This window comes from Tachysurus fulvidraco, chromosome 9 (assembly GCF_022655615.1).
Source record: "Tachysurus fulvidraco isolate hzauxx_2018 chromosome 9, HZAU_PFXX_2.0, whole genome shotgun sequence".
NCBI lineage: Eukaryota > Metazoa > Chordata > Actinopteri > Siluriformes > Bagridae > Tachysurus > Tachysurus fulvidraco.
The window spans coordinates 6,653,666-6,672,397 of NC_062526.1; the positions used below are offsets into that span (position 1 = coordinate 6,653,666).

Consider the following 18,732-nt stretch of genomic DNA (forward strand, 5'->3'; position numbering starts at 1 on the left):
AGTGTATCAGAGTGCATGTGGGTGCCTCGATGGCACACGTACCAAACGATCTGCTTCTCTGTGAAATTGGAATTAATGAGCCGACTTTAGCAAGCAGTCAAGTCAATGGTGCGGGAATTTCTCTTTCTCAGTCAGCTACACTTACTGTGCCTCTCACCGCATGCCCATACTTACCTCAGCATGTTTTTACAACCAGCAAACTGTGTCGACAGATTTCACCCTACGTGCGTCTTTCAGAACAGGGCACCGCTGGCTCTCAGCTGTGGGCTCAGAAGTAAAAGAATGCCTCATGCCATAGTGCATTACAATAATCGCTGAATGCTGAATGGCGCCTCGATGTAGACGATGAGAGCACCATTTGCAAAACAATTTATGTGATTCAACATCAGCAACTCATAGAGAATGTGGTCTGAGATAAAAGGAGAGGAAATAAACGAGTTTCTAATTAGAGTCTGCTTTCATTCATGAAATGTCTGTGGTCAGGATTAACTCTCGCACAGCCGAGGAGGACGGGTCATGTCCAGCTACTGACTGAAGCTGCGTCGGAGCACAGCTGGTATGCTGCTGTCTTCTTGGACAAACTCCACAGCACAGCCTGTTAATAAGCCAGGATTAAAGCATCAAACCTTGACTCATTTGTGCGTTTTTAAAGCTGCAGGAGATGGAGATAATAGACTTTTGGTATGTTGAATTACACTGTAAGAGACAACTGCTTGCAGCATCTACACTGTGCAGTAAATACTGCACTAAACAGGGGAAGAATTACACACTACTATTATCAGACACATGCTGTTATCAAAACATGATCAGTAATGTGGTGGTGTGATATAGTCTGTTACCTCACTATAGTTCTCTCGGCTATGTTGTATTTCTTTTATACCACATCATTTATCAACGATTTACCAACGCTAAGAATTTTTCATTTATTACAGAATGAATCATTGAACATCCATTGTGATTTCTTTATTTTCACTAGAACCATCTAAGTCCCCATGTCTATGCAGGGCTGATAGAATTACTAGAAATACTACTTGTTCTAAGCAGCTCCATGCTGCCAAAACACAGCCTTGTAGACCATCTTTGCTAGCTGGTAAGTGACGGTAGAAAGAAAACGGCAACTGAATTAAGACCACATCATTAACAGGTTATTTTAAAGAAAAGATGGAAGGTGGATAATAACTGCACAGCTGGAAAATAGAGTACAGTGTACTATAGACTAGAATACAGTGTATTGTTAACTCTATTCTACCCTCTGCTGCTTCTACACTGAAAATATTCACAGCTGGTGCTTGGATTTGCTCAACCTCTATTAACACTTCTTGCATGAACCATTTTTGACCTCTAGTTGCAATGATAATTATTATAAACTAAATTGCACAACATCTGAAAAAGTGACCTAATTAAAAAAATCTGTATAACTAATGTGTAAACCGTTGTACACTTAAAAGTGATAATTAGTATTTTAATGGAATTTTAAATGTATAGAGTTGTGAGTGAGGACTTTACCATTTGTTTTATGACTTACAGTATATAATGGGGCACCAGATGAGCTGCTTTCCACGAAATGTTCCACGAGATGTTTTATTTATGATGTATTATTCAAACTAGCCCATCAATGTAAGAAGTCCTTCAGTTTTATATAATTTCACAGCAACTGACTACTATTAATAATAATAATAATATTAATACTGCTAATAATAACAACAATAATCCTAAACAAATGGATGGACGGATGGTCTTTTCACCAGCATATAGAACTGTATCATTCAATACTGATATACTGGTGAATAATGAAAACAGATATACAGAAGGTGCTCTATAAAGCCTGCCTAAGAAATATTTGTAGAAACATTTGGCAAAAATAACAAAAAGAAGCACGATTAACAACATAAACTATCAATATCAAACCACTGTGTTTCTGATGCCTAAGGACATGTGACAAGTCCACATCCCTCAAACAGCACTATATTGGACACTACCAGGGAAAAGGATACCAGTTCTGTGCTGCTTTACCTGGAGACAAATAGTAGCATAAGAATTACCAGACCGTGTAAACAATTGAAGAAAAGCACGGATCATTGCTACAGACATAGTGATGGTTGTTGCCCTATGTCTTATAAGGGACAAATACAGTAAGGATGTGACAAAAAATACATATTTTCATATTTAAGATTTACAATTCCTAACAATTTCAATTTCAATATTTATTTTTTGACAACTCCGAAACGAACTATATCCACTTTAATGAAAGTAGCCATGTATCTACTTTATCTACTCTACATGTATCATCGCACCTACTTTACTTTGTGCTACAATTACAATTAGAATCTTCTTTCTTTTTTCTTTTTTTCTGCTGATACGAGCTCAGATTCTGTTCTGTATCAAACTTATTCCATTGTTACAGGATGTTACGATCCCAAATGGTGTTTAGGGGTATGGTTGGGAGGTAAAAACATTTAATGATTATAGTTAGATTTCTGGTGTGTATGTGGCAATCAACGACAAGGACAACAAATAGTGTTTTTTTCCATTGGTTGTATACCCAGATAGTGCTATTTTCTGATTGGCTATTGTGTAGCCTCTTTTTTTGATTGGCTGATAAGTGTCAGACTTGACTAAGAACTGAGACGTGCCTGATTCCTGCCCGGTTCTATAGAGACAGCGGACTGATACATTTTGGGTGCTGCAGCGTATTAAATATATGATAAATAGTCAAAAAGTTTTTCTGCGTGAGAAATACAATGTGTGGTGGGAGAGCGTGACAAAAGACCCAAATGCGTGACTGTCACTCTCAATGCGTGACACTTGACAGCCCTGCATACACAAAGTGACTAACAAATTCGGATACACGAACAGTCTCACATACTAAAACCCATGAACAACAATAGAGATCTCTAACAAATTAGCTCATGTCTTCTGTCTCCTTCTGTTTCTGTCTCTGTTTCTGATTCTAATCCTGATTCTGATTCTGGTTGTTTGGTGGATCGACGGGTGATGTCACACAGGATAATGAAGATTGACAGGCGGTGTCCAATGGTAGGAATCTGAAAAGGTAGATAGTGGAGAGAGAGAGAGAGAGAGAGAGAGAGAGAGAGAGAGAGAGAGAGAGAGAGAGAGAGAGAGAGCAAACAAAACACCAAACCCACAAACAGCATGTAACACAGGATCAGATAGAATGTAAGTGTTCTTTCTTTCTTTCTTTCTTTCTTTCTTTCTTTCTTTCTTTCTTTCTTTCTTTCTTTCTTTCTTTCACCACCCCTTACTGTAGCTATGCTCCTGGGGTAGCTGACCTGATCAATCTAGACTAAATTGTTCAGTAGCTCCTCCCCTTTTTTGACAATAGATATTAATTCATTACTCTGTAAACTTTTTTATGGGAATCTTTTATGCCCGAGCATAACATCACCACCAGACTGGTTTTGAGTCCAAGTCTGGTGTATGGATGAGTCTGGATATAGTTTATATCGTTTATTACGATCGAGTCTTCCTCATGCGTGTTTATTTATTAATATATTTATTTATATTTTTTGCGGTACTTTCACTTTAAGGGCTCGCACTGGCTCAGAATCGCCATTGTTGAGGCTCGCGCAGTGATGAGCAGCGTTAGCAGCGTAGCTTCCGCCGTCAATCCGACATCTACATGTTATCAGTCGCGAGACGGAGCCTCGAGCTGCCTGGTGGACTGCGTTTTGTGTTTTTTCCCCTTATTTTGTACGTTTATTTTGTCACTTCGACGTTCCCCGAGGCGACATGAGAGCTTGTGAGTGTCCGGACTGAGCCGTTAGTTTGACACCTGGATCAGAAACCGTTTGTTTCTGCCGTCGTGACTGAAAACGGGTGGGAAAGAAAAACCAAACAAAAAAAAAAACCAGCGATACATTTTTTGCAGAATTTCCCAGAAAGGCCATTCCGCTTGAGGGTTTTGGAGTTTGAAGGGGATGTGTTCAAGGCAAGAGAGGATTCAAAAAGACGTCGACATCGTAATACAGAGGTGCCAGGCGGAGAAAGGCTGCCTTTTCTCGGGTGAGTTTACATCCATAACAACAACACACCCGTATTGTTAAAACGCACTTAGTGAGCAGAAATAAAAGCTGTTTCTTTATAATAAAAGCATCCTTTTGGCTCTATTTTGCCCAGGTAAAGAGTGTAAACAAGCATGAGTACGCTGTGTAAATATTAATTAGTCCAGCTCTCGGTTCACGTCCTCGATATCCGATGACAGCGGAAACCCCTCGCGATGTTGCCATGGAGACTACACGTGTTGAGAGGGACCTTCCTGTCTGTGTGCATTTATGTATTCATAGTTTTTTTTTTTTCCTCCCTGTTTTTAGATTTTCGATTCACTGACGCCACGTTTACGTTCAGCTACTCGAAAGGATCGAAAAGGTAACTGGTTGTAAATATTATTAATGTTAGCATCGTTACACTCAATCTTTATTGACCTGATGTCTGGCACCATCTTCACCTGCTGCAGCTTCAACACACAATTCGATTTCTTTATCTGAACCTTTTCTGAAAACCCTCAGCCATGGCTTGGCTTGTCGTGCTGTCTGGTTGTGCACATTTCCTTCATATTTACAGTCCAGTGCAAAAGTTTGCACCCCCCTGGTTTCTTGGTGAAAATCCCAGGAACACCGTGCACCAGGCAAGAAAACACCCTAGTTGGGATGCCGGTCTATTGTACGGTATTTTGCACACACACACACACACACACACACACACACACACACACACACACACACACACACACACAAACACACACCAAGTGGCATTTACCATAACCATTTCACCTACCAGCATGTTTTTGAAGCTAGAGGAATCTAGAGAACAGAGAGGAAACCTCCAATGAAACGATGTGAAACTCCATACGTACAGTAACCCAAGTTCATTATTGAGCCAGGAACCCTGGAGTTGTGATTGTGACAGCCGAAAAGATTAAAAATCCAAAATATTAAAAGTAAAAAGTTGTTCATTTCAAACATAAAGTACGATCTTTTCAATCACTAGATCACTATCTGAAGAAAGCGGTGTGTAAAAGATATGATGAATAACACAGAAAATATTGGCCAAGAAATCTGAAATGTTTTTTTTTTTAATATTACTGCTGAGAGGATTCAAACACCGGAGGATTTAAAAGACACTGTAGGCGGTTACTAGGGAATATCTACAGCACAGATATATTTATATATTCATAAAAACCTAACAGACAAATATTCTCTTGCTGCATATTAATTTTCTGTCTCCTAAGGGAATGTAAATTTTTTACTTTTACCTACCTTGTAATAAAACTCCATATAACAAAGACCCACTGTAACATTTCATTCGAGTTCTTTATTGTGTAGAGATGTGCAAACTTTTCTATTCACACTTACTTCTATTCTGTCTTTCATAGGAAAACATTAACACCTCATAGACTGTCTTAGATTTTTTTTTTTGCTTTTGCTCTTTCTACACAAATCTGAAGTAGAAAACCTGTGACGATTGTAGATTTCACTGTGTGCTGTTGTATCAGCATTATGCAAAAACTATACAAAGGTTAAATGTTTGATGTAAGCATGAGTGCCAGAGTTAGCAGCAGTGCTTCTAAGTTGAATTTGACGTTAGATTTGGTGACCTTTCAGACCTCTTTTTTGTGGTTAGAAATGTAGCAACCTTCTGAGCAGCCTATAGATCGTTCTGCACTTGATACAGCTTTCAATCTCATATCAGATAGTATAGTGTTATGTCTGTACTTTTGCGAGTCACAAACTGCTGGAACCAAATTCCTTGTGTGTGTCAACACACTTGGCCAATAAACCTGATTCTGATTCTGGTTAAATGAGTTTAGAATGCAGGTTTGGTTGACCCACCATCAGTGTGTAAACCCTCTCAGAATCAGAATCAGAATCAGGTTTATTGGTCAAGTGTGTTGACACACACAAGGAATTTGGTTCTAGCTGTTTGTGACTCTCAAAAGTACAGACATAAATAACACTATACTATACAAACCATACAAGACAATGCAGACGATGAGATACGATATAGACAGAATGAGTATTAAATATGAATATAGAATATGAACATAAAGTGTCATGTACATAAAGTGTCTGAGTGCAAATAACAATATTGTGCAATATTATGCTTTTTGTACAATATATAGCAGCAGTAGTGTGTGTAATATATACAGATGATGTGATGACTGACAGTCCTGATAATGCAGTACTTATAGATATGAAGCAGTGAATATAATTATGGTGAGTTGTTGTTCAGGGTGATTGTCTGGGGAAAGAAACTGTTCCTGTGACTGGCAGTTTTAGTAAGCAAAGTTCTGTAGCGCCTGCCAGAAGGGAAGAGGTTGTGTCCAGGGTTCGAAGGGTCAGTGGTGATTTTTCCTGCCCGTCATCAATGATCATCATACATTTATCACCTTTGCCCTCAATCACCAATTCCTGATTATCATTACTATTAACAACAACCGATTACTGATCACTATTGCTCTCAACATCCAATAATTGATCGCGTTTGCTCTCACTGACCAGTCAGCGATCATCTTTGCTCTCAAAGACCAATCACTGATTACCAGCGTTATTCCAATGCTTTATTTCTACTTATCCTTGAAAAGTTTTTATCAAGCAAAACAACCCCAGGATCTGTTCATGTATTTTTTGAAGTTCTGCTAAATAGCATTCTTCTATGGTATGGTATAAGTATAGAGGTTTTCAGCTTTGTAAGAAATTGCTGGGTAACACATACACTGACTGTCAGGTAAAATCTGATCCAGAGACTTTCCCTCTGTTTAATCATGCATGTCACCCTGGAAAATACCCTGCAGTCCATCAATTCAGTCTGCCCATGTGGTTTCATAGCAACTGCTTTGTGTTAGGCTGGCATCACACGTGGCTGCTCTGGTTATAGATCTGAATCAGTCTGACAGTTTCAGTGCGGGAAACATTGACAACAGGCTTAAATTTAAACATCCTGGCTCTGGTGCCACCCATAGTTTATACACTCATTGTATAAACACAAGTATTTATTTACTTGTTTGTTTGTGCTACTCTAGTTTGTTGGGAGCGTAAACTATGATAGAGAATAATCTTAATTTTGAAAGATAGAGAAAACAAAGCATGACTCATAAAATCTTCCAAATATTCCTCTCTTTTAGACCTTCTCTGAGTAATCATTAACTATTCTTCTCTTGGGAAAGCACCTTTCTGTTCGCCTATGTGCACTTGTCTGTACTCGTGTGGAAAAGCCTGTGGTTTATAGTTTGAGGAAATTTCTTTTAACAGAAGCATGCTATCTGACGTATTTCCTTTTACCTGTTAAGAGAAAGGCAGCCCATTCTTCTGTGTAGTCTGTGGGTTATAGACCACAAACAATAGATTAGTTAGAATGCATCGGTTTCGTTTTTTGTTTCTCACTTGTGTATCTACCCAGTGTTTTGTATAGCAGAGCTTTTCAACCTCTTTGTAGCCCGAGATCACTTTAGACACCCTCAGTTTTATATGTTTAGTTCATAAACATTTTTAAATGTGTTTTTGAGCGTTATATTTTTAAGTGCTGTAGAGCTTTCTGTTTCTGACTTTCCATGGACACGATTTATACAGTAGGCTGCATGGTTTTGAGTTATAGAGGTTTGGACTAAACTCTTTGAATTCAAGTGACCCATGAAACAGACTAGTTTCTCTAAGAATGCTATAATAAATATGTTTACGTATGATGGGATTTCCACCTCTACATAACTAATTTATTTCTGATCCTGTTTCTGATTCTGATTCTAAATAAAATTCACAGAACCTCTTGTTATTCTGCACTGACCACACTGCACTGACCACACTGCACTGACCACACTGCACTGACCACACTGCACTGACCACACTGCACTGACCACACTGCTGAGAACCGCTGCTATAAACATCACCATAGGCATATACAGTATGAATGAATGCTGACAAGTGTCAAGAGAAGAGAAAAGTTCTATTCTACGTATGTAGTATTAAAAGTACCGAAGGATTCAATTAGAGAAGCAGAAAAAGATTTCCAGGTCGAGTTACATGAACAAAAAAACATCTTTCAATGTAAAACCAATTTTGAAAATTTACCTGATCATGTTCTCCAAGTCCTGTCACCTTCAGATTCTTAAAATGTTCTCCTCTTTGCCAGAGTGTATTATAATTGTATTATCTATGACTTCTGCTCTCTAAGCAAAGATGTAAGCAGTTTTTCTCTTGCAGCAGGATTTTTGCCCCTGGCTGCTCCACTCTTCAAGATTTGCTTCAGTGAGGAATAGTTAGCTCATCCTCTGCCGGGGAAGAAAGACATTGTTAGATTGGTTTGGGTACTAAGAGATTAACTACCGTCTATCTGCGGAATATTGCGCCTGTCTTGGATGGACGCAATTACTCATTGCACAATTACACTCATTACTGTCATTCCAAAACGGTGGTGAAATTCCGAACATATGAATTTCAAATTGAATTTTTCTGACGTGATTTATTACAGCTTTAAAATTGCGTTTAAAACAAGGTAGTTACTGGAGGTATCTGTTTTCAGGGTGGATTTATATCCACAGCTACCTGCACATTAACTAGCTAATTATCATTAATAGACTTAATTACGCTTACCCAGACACGGGACAGGCAAATGTCTGAAACATGTAGGAAAGTTTGGGCAACGTGGTGTATATATTGTTGCTCTCTTTCATCTTACCAATACAGATTATGTTTGGTATTATGATCTTTTTGGGACAAGACCCCTAAAAATGTTATTTTGCCTACAGCTGAGGTTTTAAAGTTACAAAATCAAAGTTTTAAAATGCCACCATCATGACTACACACATCTCGGTAAAGGGCAAAATGCAGAGGCAAATGGGCCTCATGTCACCAAACCGAATGTGCAGTACAACCATGTACTTTACATGAGTATGTAATGAAACGATTAGATACGTATAGACCCGTCTGTGTATGTGCATGTGTGTGGATGTGTAATATACCATGCATAAATCATGATTCATCAAGGAATAATGTGTTTCATTACCGTTTGAACAGATTGCATGATTATGAATAGGGGTGTGGGAACATGAGGATAGGAGTAGTGGGAATTGTGCATGTGCGTGTGGGCGGATATGAAGGATTTTTCTAGACTCTCCATTCTCCCTTAAAGTCTGTTCATGTTTCAGACTCTTTTTATACTACAGTGTCTTTAAAAGAAACCCATATACGCACAACGTTAATGCAGCCTCGCCATAGATAAAGGGTTAAAGCGACGTTCTGATCACAGCATCCATGCAGCATGAAGCGATTATATTTACGTTAAATCTTAGCTAGTTCACTAAAGAAATTGGGAACAGTTAGCCGATTCATTCATGTAGCTGATTTGTGCTTATTATTGGCAAGAAGCCCACTCACTCACTCTAGTCACTCAGACTAGATCCCATCGACATTCAGCAAGGCATAATTAGTCCTGCTCTCTGGGTGGAAAAGATGGCCATCTTTTCTTGGCTGTTAAACAGAGCAATGTCTGATAGTTAATTTATACAGAAAAGGGCAATTTGTGCTCTACTCCAAGTGCATTCAGCTGCCCTATAACGCTGCATGAACAGCAATCCAAAAGCATGTGCCAGCTGGCTTCTTCTGTTCTGGAGGAGACATGTGCTAGCTTTTGCCTTCCCCTCCTGATAGCTGGGAATCAGCCATGACTAAATTGGGTAAACATCACAAATGACTTACAAAAATGAACGAACAGTGTTTCTGAGATTCTTTGAGTTCCTTTAAAGAACATTGGAAATCACTTGTTAAGCATTTACTCAGTGGGACTCAGTATCTTAGCTCAAACCACATGAAGCGCTCCATCTCTGACATGTCCCTTTAAACGTCATCTATATTTTATTGTTGCGTATCGCTCAATACTTTCAGTTTGCAACGATGGTGCCTTCTGACAAACACCAAATGGACAAACAACATCTGACCATACACCGTAAACCCTTACAGCTCTGTGACAACGCTGAGAGCCAAATAATTCCTATTATTAACTATATATAAATAATTAATATTACCGCCATTTTATAAAAGTGAGAGGCTGCTGGAAAAACATCACCTGCAGATTCATTGTTATTGATGTGGCACTTTTGTTTGATATGAACATTAACTGAAACTCTTAGCTTCTATCTGCATGATTGTATAACTTCATGTTGCTCTCTGTTTGCTTTGTAAAATGACATTTAACAGTATTTAGATTGTTTCGCTGTGTCAGACTGTTTTCCAACAATCATGCATTTGAGATTAGATTTTATTCATGAATGCTTATCATAAGCTGTACAGACACACGTGTTACTGTATGTTTTGGCGATGTTGCCAGCAAACTGGTTATGTCCTGTATTCAGTTAAAAGGATACAGGTTTGCTTGACATCAATTAGGAGAAGTCGAAGGCTTCCTGAGCCATCGCACATCAAATGAGCCGTCTTATAGGTCTTCTTTCCCTGCGGCCGTGCAAAATTTCTGATAAATCCCTTGATAACTGCTAATTAAAATGGAGGTGTCCAGAAATGCACCATGTGCTCACTACTCCAGGAGCACTGGCACAGATAAGGTGGACCAGTGAAAAGATTTATGAATACGGAGAAGTGGCCTTCAATATTTCAATTAATCCTGCTTTAATTTCTGCCCTGGATGTAGACTGCATCCTCTGCAGGTCTTCTGATATATAGCCTTTTTTTCACTATTAACACCCTACGTATTGATGGTGTATGCAGTGGCGGAATAAATTAAATGCATGGTTTATCTGCAAATAGTTGTCAGTCATGCTGTCTTGTATTTGCCTGCCGGTGTAACGACACGTTAGCCAGTAGGGGTGTAAGAAAATACATGTAATGACACACGTGAGTATCGCGATATTTTGTTTGGCGATATTGTATCGATTCTCAAAAACAAAATATTGATATTTATTAAAAAAAATAATAATAAAATAAATTATACAGATTCATGGCAGTTTCATTTTGTTCCATTTATATCCCAACCGCTAGATCACAATCTTCTTAACAGTGACAGGAAGTAACACGTTAATGGAGATTTAGGATAGCTCCTCAAGGTTAGGCCCGCGAAAATAAGGACGGAGAACTCACAACGGTTTATTCCTCAGTACACAGGAAAAACCTCCGTAATAACATGTTACTAAAACAAAAATACTCATTAATATGAGAAAATGAAAATAAAAGAGAATATGGGTTGCAGCATCAGACTTCCACACACATGTGGTGTTATAACTGAAGCGTGCACACTTTTGCGCATGCGCACATCCAACTAGTATAACAGTAATAAAGCAACGGCACATTGCTCTTAAAGAGGTAGCACCACTCCACTCGTTACAAAGTACTAGCATAACGGCGCGCTACTAATGTTAACGTTAAAATAGTTCGCTATAGATATGAAGATGCGCATAGAATTGCCCTGACATCTGAGCATATCGACCAGCATATCTTTCTTCCGAAAAACCTTGACATTAAATAAAAAGACAAATATAAATACAAATCAAAGAAAGCTGTAAAATCCAAGTTTAAAGGTTCTGAGAATGTTCAACATCTGTAAATATTTTATTGTTTAGATTTGTTTTGTTTTCTTTAGGAATCCTGCAAGCACTTTATTTTTTCATTGATATTTAAGCAGATATAATTCTTTTGTTCAGATCAAAATGTTAGGACACTGCATGCTACAATTGTAAACTCAAACTGTGAAGCTTTAAAGGCAGGGTCTAAAAATATATGTGGTCTGTTTATAACAGCTAACATTTAATACATTTAATTCAACACATTTATTACATTTAAGAAATCCTGCAAGCACTTTATTTTCCCCCCTTTATTCATACTGCACATAAAGTGGTTCAATCATATTGAATGTTACAGGGGCTGATTAATGCAAATGCAGTTCCCACTGTGTTCTGGTAAAATAAGAAATCTTTTTTGCTAAGGTTTGCATATGGTGGTGGTATTCTTGACAGCTTCCCTAAAACTTTATCCTATAATTAATTAAAATAAGAAATATCCCAATATATCGCCTTGCTTAAAATATCGCAATGTATCGCAACATATCGTATCGCAACCCCGTATCGTGATACGTATCGTATCGTCAGATTCTTGCCAATACACAGCCCTATTAGCCAGGTGTGTTTCCTTTGAACGGAAAGTGAGTGTCATTAATAGCTTTCAGTAATGATGAAGTCAAATTCTAACAGTTGTAAAGTAATAAAACTAATAAATGTTCTGTCTTATATATGCTCCATACGTTTCTGTTTTATATATACATTTTAAACATGTTTTTCTGATTTTCATTTCATCTGGCCACAGCATCGTGTTGGTAAATCTTCTGATTACGCCTTGGTGAAACTTCAGGAAATCAGTTGCTTGGTTGTGCTATTTGGTCTTTATTTTAAAAGCCAAATCAAAAGACATTGTCTAATACTGTTAGATTGCCTGGAATAATAATTACTATTATATTTTGCAGTTAACAGTGAAACAACTAATACTGTAGCATTAGACATAATTTCCTTTTGTGAGTAAAACTGCATAAATTGTACACGGTCAGTACACTGCTGTGCAGGAAATTGGGCTTGTTGGAGAATTTATTACAGTTCTTCCCTCTCTGCAGGAATAATACCAAACAGCCTCTATTTAAAAAAAGAAAAACAGAAACACGGTCTAATATTTAATATCGTCCGTTACTTAACGAAATACAGTTTTTTTTGTATTTTGTGGTATTGCATCTTGTTGTATTGTACCACATTTTAGAGAGATTCCGAAATGAATTCAGTCCTGTGTCCTGAGTGACACAACCTCTTCAGTCAACCAAATCTCAAATGACAGATGAACACATTTATACCGTACTGGGTTGCCAAGGCTGTGCGAATCAAGCAACCCAGAAAGCGACCAAACCAGACAAAAAACTCCAAACTCAAAATATGACATGCTTCATGTAGATCCTATACAGTGCTTTTCAGCGCCATTCAGTGAAGCAGGTCATCGATTTAACATCATCACACGTTCAAATTTAAAATAGCTTAAAATCCATGTCTATAGAATACACATTTTATTTGAATAGTGACTAAAACACTAAAACAGAGGACCACGATGCCAATATCATGTTTATATTCAGAAGGGAATTAGATGGGTTGAGCTCTTGGTTATCTTTAGGATTGCATATGTGAATAAATGAAAGCAGTCAGCTTTAGAAGATGGCAAGTTTAACCTGAATTACTGTCAAGACCTCTGGATCGAATCAGGAGCTCGCTGTCATGTGTCAGCGATTGAACTAGGTCTTTAAATGTCACAGTTGTTCAGAGAGGTGGTGCCGTGCATTACAATCAGGAAGCTGATGGAGGGCTGTCTATGAAAAACATTGTCACTTCAGTGTGTGTAAGAGGAAGTGATATATTTCCTGGGTTTTTTTTTTTTTGGTGTTACTCGTGTTTTTTGGGGGTTTTACTCGGTTCCTGTTGGTGTAAATTGCATTCTAAAATGAATATGTGATTCTGTTCTCCAAATCTGCATTTTGCACAGGTGATGGGTGGAGGATTTGTGTTTCTGCCACTCAGTCTTACCTTCTTTTGTTCCATTTTGTACATAGCAAGGCTTTGCTGTCCCTTCAGGCAGAATGGAGCAGATAAACAGTCATAGTACGTGCTTCAGAAAAGGGAATTCAATCTTAAAGCAGAAAAAGATTTTGTATATTTATTTACTATAAACCTCGGTCAGAAAATACATTTCACCGGAAGGTGTTGTTTACAGTACTTCCACTATGCATTTACAGAATGTAGTGTAGTTTCACTTCATCTAGGTGAACTTTGACTTGTGAATTCTTAAACCCTTGGCCTCATGCAAACTTTAGACTTTCAGCTGGACCAGACATTTCTTTTCTTCAGGATTGTAATCAGCTTAACCAGATGCCGAATGTTTCTCGGCTGATGTACACAGGAGTAACGTGAGAGCAGGCCGCAGTTCCTACTGACAACCCAATGATAACAATTCACCATCACAGCAAATCTCCACTTTGTGCTGCGAGTTGCTTGCAGGGCTTTAGAGAAGCGTCAGTGACTACGACACATATTTCATCAATGCTTTTTATGGGTTCTTACCGAGCGCTAATTTCATCAAGTCCAATTTCGGTCACGGTTATGAGCTTTGGACGCCGCAGGGCTGTGCTTTATGTCTTCCACAGAAAACGGTAGCTGAGAACATCTCTATAAATGGGCTCTAGGAATAGGATTGTAAAACACCTCATGATTATGATGTGATATGATGGGTGTGTACAACGCTTTCACAGATCTCAAACCTCCCTAATGAAACACCATTGATGAAATGCAGCCTCTTCAGCATGTATCTGTGAGGCTGAGCAGGTGAGAAGACTTAATCAAGCCAGCCTGATGTAGAGCATGGTACACGTTCTCCCTTTCTGCTTTAGTCTTATTTCTCCCAACTCTCTGCTGTTTCAGTGTATTGTAACAGTTTCCACAGATGCTCACACAGATCACCACTGTTTTTATATTAGCCTTTTCTGGACGGTATGTTATTGTTTTTGCCTCAAAAGAACCTTAGTCCTAGTTCTTCAGTTGTATGAATAATGTAGGAATATGCAGATATGAAGGTACAGTATATACCTAAACCAGTATATACCTAAAACATTTCTTTATTAGTCTCCAGTGTCAGTTTTGAAGCAGTAAGAGTTCTTAGCACAGGAAAGTTTTCAGGACAGATGAATTTATGATTAATAGGGGCTTTTTACACCTGGTCACTATACCATCGGATAGCTATCCGATGGTAAAAAGACCAGGTGTAAACGCCCTCCGAAACGGTTTCGAGACGGATATAAATCCGATCTCTCAAACCCCTTCAGGAGGTGGTCTGGGACGCATTTCAGGTGAAACTGGACATGTGTAAATGTATGTGGTTTTTAAAGCCACATACGTCAGCGCTTTACTTCTCCCAAACAGAAGTACGTCACTTGCAGGTGACTCGCGAGTTGTGCATTGTGCCAGAAACAAACATGTTTTCCCACCAGGGCTGTCTCCGGTCTTTCACCCAGGTGTCTCGTTGGGTCTTAAAATGCACTGCTGCCTCCAGCGAAAATGCAGCAAACAGTAAATGCTGTTTTTTGTAGCAACCACATACACCAAAGTGTGTTCCGTTTCAATTACCCCAGAAATGAGGTAAAATATATTTGCATATTGGGTGGGAGTAAAAAGATCAGATTGATATCCGATTCGCCAAGACGCATTTATGTGGCTTAATGTAAATGGAACAGTTTTAACAAATCAGATAGCTATCGGATCAGAGAAAACACATGAAGTGACCAGGTGTAAAAAGGTCCTTAGTGTTATTATTAAATGCTTGTGAAGTGAATGATGTTTGTGAGAGAACTGTTTAGTGGTCCTATAATGTAAGTGAAAACAGGAGCTAACTTATCTCCCAGGCATTTCACAACATTCTATTTAACTCGAAACCATTAAAACGCATGACATGTTGTTACTTAATAAAATCAACATTGTAGTCATTGGCACATTGCTGTGGTATAAGTGCAATAACATAATCCTGACCAAGACTTTTCTTCTAACCTCATGGTCCTTCATGTGTTATTCCTCATACGATTAATGATATGAGACCATGTTAGAAACTATAGTGACATTAGAACGCTGGAAAAGCAACTAATGAGATATTTTGCAATTAAAAATAGTTTAATGGCTACTAAATATCCCAGGTGATTATTAGTTTTGTGTTTAATAAAGAAAATCATTTAACACACCTGTAGTTCCACAGTTTTACTTCCCTTGTGTTCAAACCCTCTTGTCTTAGACTCATACTGAACGGTCTTGGAAATCATGTCCAATTCAATACTGTACATTGAATTTATTTATTTATTTATTTGAATTATAATTTCAACTTGGCACAATCTTGCTGGATGTCGTAGTAAAATGACAGCATGTCTGTAGGTGTATGTGTGTGTGTGTGTGTGTGTGTGTGTTCCCTAATGGCATTCTTTTGCGGTGTGATGTGTCACGTCGCATGGACAAGATGTGGACACAAGTTTTTTTTAAGCTTTAATAGCTTGGATATTGTAAGTGTAGTTGAAAAACTGCTTAATTTAGCCTTTTCTTGCAAATGTCATCATGAGAAGCACACGTGCTTAACGTACTTTAGAGGGTGTGTGTATTCAGCACAACACATCAAAACGGTTCAAGATTAATTTCTTCACATTTTATATTATTATGGTTTATAATAATTGGCTATGAGTCAATAGTAATATAGACAGTTCAGATACTTGTGCTGTTGCTGATCTTTTACTTCCGCTTTTGGCTTTCTTGACGGTTTTGAAAACTTCAAAATGTCCCAAAGACACATCTAATATTCAAGCTATAAAAACACACCAGTGTTTATTGCAGTGTTACACTTTGTATATTTATATTGCTCTTGGCTTTTCATGTTTCATGTATTTACCTCTATGCATCTGTCAACTGCTTTAGATCATATAATATGCTGACTGATCACATATTGTACACATAAACAGTGGGTGTTGTGGGCGGGTTGTTTCCTTGCATTGTTTTGCATGAGGCCTGTAATTGTTGCATGATAAGGACACATATAGTTGGAAACTGGCTGTGTAAGTCTTATATGTTCTTATATGTTCTGCTGAACACACACATACACACACACACACACACACACACACACACACACACACACACACACACACACACACACACACACACACACACACACATTTGGATAAAGAAATAAATAAATTGGAAGTGTCAAATGTTAGCTTAATCATTCCAATCCAACCCCCACCAGCTACAATATGTGCATACAGTGTCCATGGCAATACAAAAGAAATGTGCTCCTGTTGCCTTTTGCTGAGAATTTAGTTACTACTTTTTGGTTACTACTTTATTACTTTGGCTGGGGGAAAAAAAAATCAGCGAAAAATCTCTTTCGCTGACCTCTGAGTGAGAATTTCCATATTGGGATTTTTAGAGATCGATAAGAACGAACAATAACAATGACGTCACACACAGCACGCCGTTGCGCTAAAAAGTTGGCGAGGTTATGGTGAAAGAAAGCATTTTCGCTTTTCTTTCAAAATGTTTGTCTAATGGCAGCCGTAACATTAATAGTTTTGCCTGAATTGAAGTATCTCCCTATATAATAATTAGGTCTAACACCTCACTCTCCCTCCAGTGACTTGCTCCATCACTGTTCTCCATTTTGTAGGCGTAGTCATGTTTGTGTGCGTACTCGCTGGCGCATAATTGTGACGGATGTCGATGTAGATCGACGTAAAAGTCGCATCAAATCCACCTTTGTTGTTCACACTGCGGCCACATTGGAAAAATCAGATTTGGGTCTGATTCAGGACCACATATGGAAGTGGTCTAAATCTGATTTGAAAAAAAAAATCAGATCTGGACAAGATTTGAGTGTTCACACTACTCCTGAAAAGTCTGACCTGGTCACTTGACCCCAAAAAAAATCAGATTTGGCCCACTTTTACCTGTAGTGTGAACGCGGCCTAAATGAAACAGCACTGTGCGAGGATGGGGAGTTAATTCGGCTCACAAACATATTAATCAGTCTCAGCCGATTAATGGCAGTAATATGCCATGTTTATTGCCTCAGGTCATCATTTATTCCTTCGAGTTTATTCCTAAAGGATTACCTGGAAATCGGTTTCATAAACTTTTCATTTCTGGATTTGAAAAGACTTTAAGGCTGTTCTTGTTTTGCCAATCACACCAGCTGTTCAGCAGACCAGATGAATTTTTCATGCTTGTCAAACCAGATCGTGACAATTTGGTAGAACTCTGTGCGTGAATGTAGTAATGGGCGATATAAACGATATACGATATAAACGATACAACATTGGCCTACGATAGAGATTTTAATTCTATTGCACTATCGCGATAATGCATGTTGATGACGCAATCTACCCGCGAAATTTAGAGCCACGAGCTGCAGCCGGCTGCAACGAATCATCATATTCGTCATCTTGAATAAACATGGCTGAAAGCGTCAGCGAAACAGAGGAGCTCGTTAAAAAGACCGGTGCAACATCTATTATTGGTTTGGATTTAAGCCGTCCGACGAGCAGCGGAAAAATATACTCTGTAGAGTGTGTGGGGCAAAAGTTCCAGCTAAGAGCGGTAACATGACTAATCTGTTCTACCACCTCAAAACTAAACATGTCGTTGAATACCACCGGCAATGCAGCCAACCGCAAGATCCAGTACGAAGAACGCATGACAGAAAATACAGGAACTGATCCAAACCTCAATCTAACAGTCATTTTCAAAAGGTACTCCTTATATTTGGAAGAGCTAACAGGCTAACGCTAGCGCTAACATGCTAACACCAGACAGTTTTTCCTGTGCTTTGCATATTTTGTGTCCTTTAAGAAAATAACTACATTTGCACTTTTTACTGTATATATGGCATGGCACTACTGTAAAGAAACTTTTATACTTTAAAAATTCTCTTTTAGTTGACGTATATGTTCCTTATACTGAAAGTATTTTACTTATTTATTTTGTGCTTTCATTTAGCACTTGTTTTCATTTGAAGTATGTGCACTACACTTGGAAAAATTTTCTTTATTTAAAATAGCCATGCCTAATACTGGAAGTATATCCCTAATTCACAGTGTCCATTTTTTTATTAACAAGACACCAGTTTTAATTTCATTAGGAGAACAAAATGTTTAAAAGCAAATGTGTTA

The 18,732-nt window shown here is 38.3% G+C and overlaps 1 protein-coding gene across 7 annotated transcripts in view; it reads left to right on the forward strand.

The window, feature by feature from the left end:
* Window positions 1-3,018: 3,018 nt before the first annotated feature.
* The window catches only part of parp8 (poly (ADP-ribose) polymerase family, member 8), a 39,913-nt gene continuing 24,199 nt past the window's right edge, over window positions 3,019-18,732 (forward strand). For 5 of the 7 annotated variants that reach the window (XM_027162966.2, XM_047818002.1, XM_027162969.2 and 2 more), the window contains exons 1-3: window positions 3,019-3,177; window positions 3,890-4,023; window positions 4,332-4,386. In XM_027162966.2, coding sequence (XP_027018767.1) covers window positions 3,939-4,023; window positions 4,332-4,386 — 140 coding nt within the window. In that variant the 5' untranslated portion in view covers window positions 3,019-3,177; window positions 3,890-3,938. Of the gene's footprint in view, window positions 3,178-3,556; window positions 4,024-4,331; window positions 4,387-18,732 lie in introns of those variants that run through there. The other 2 variants (XM_027162967.2, XM_047818001.1) reach the window with 2 other exon arrangements.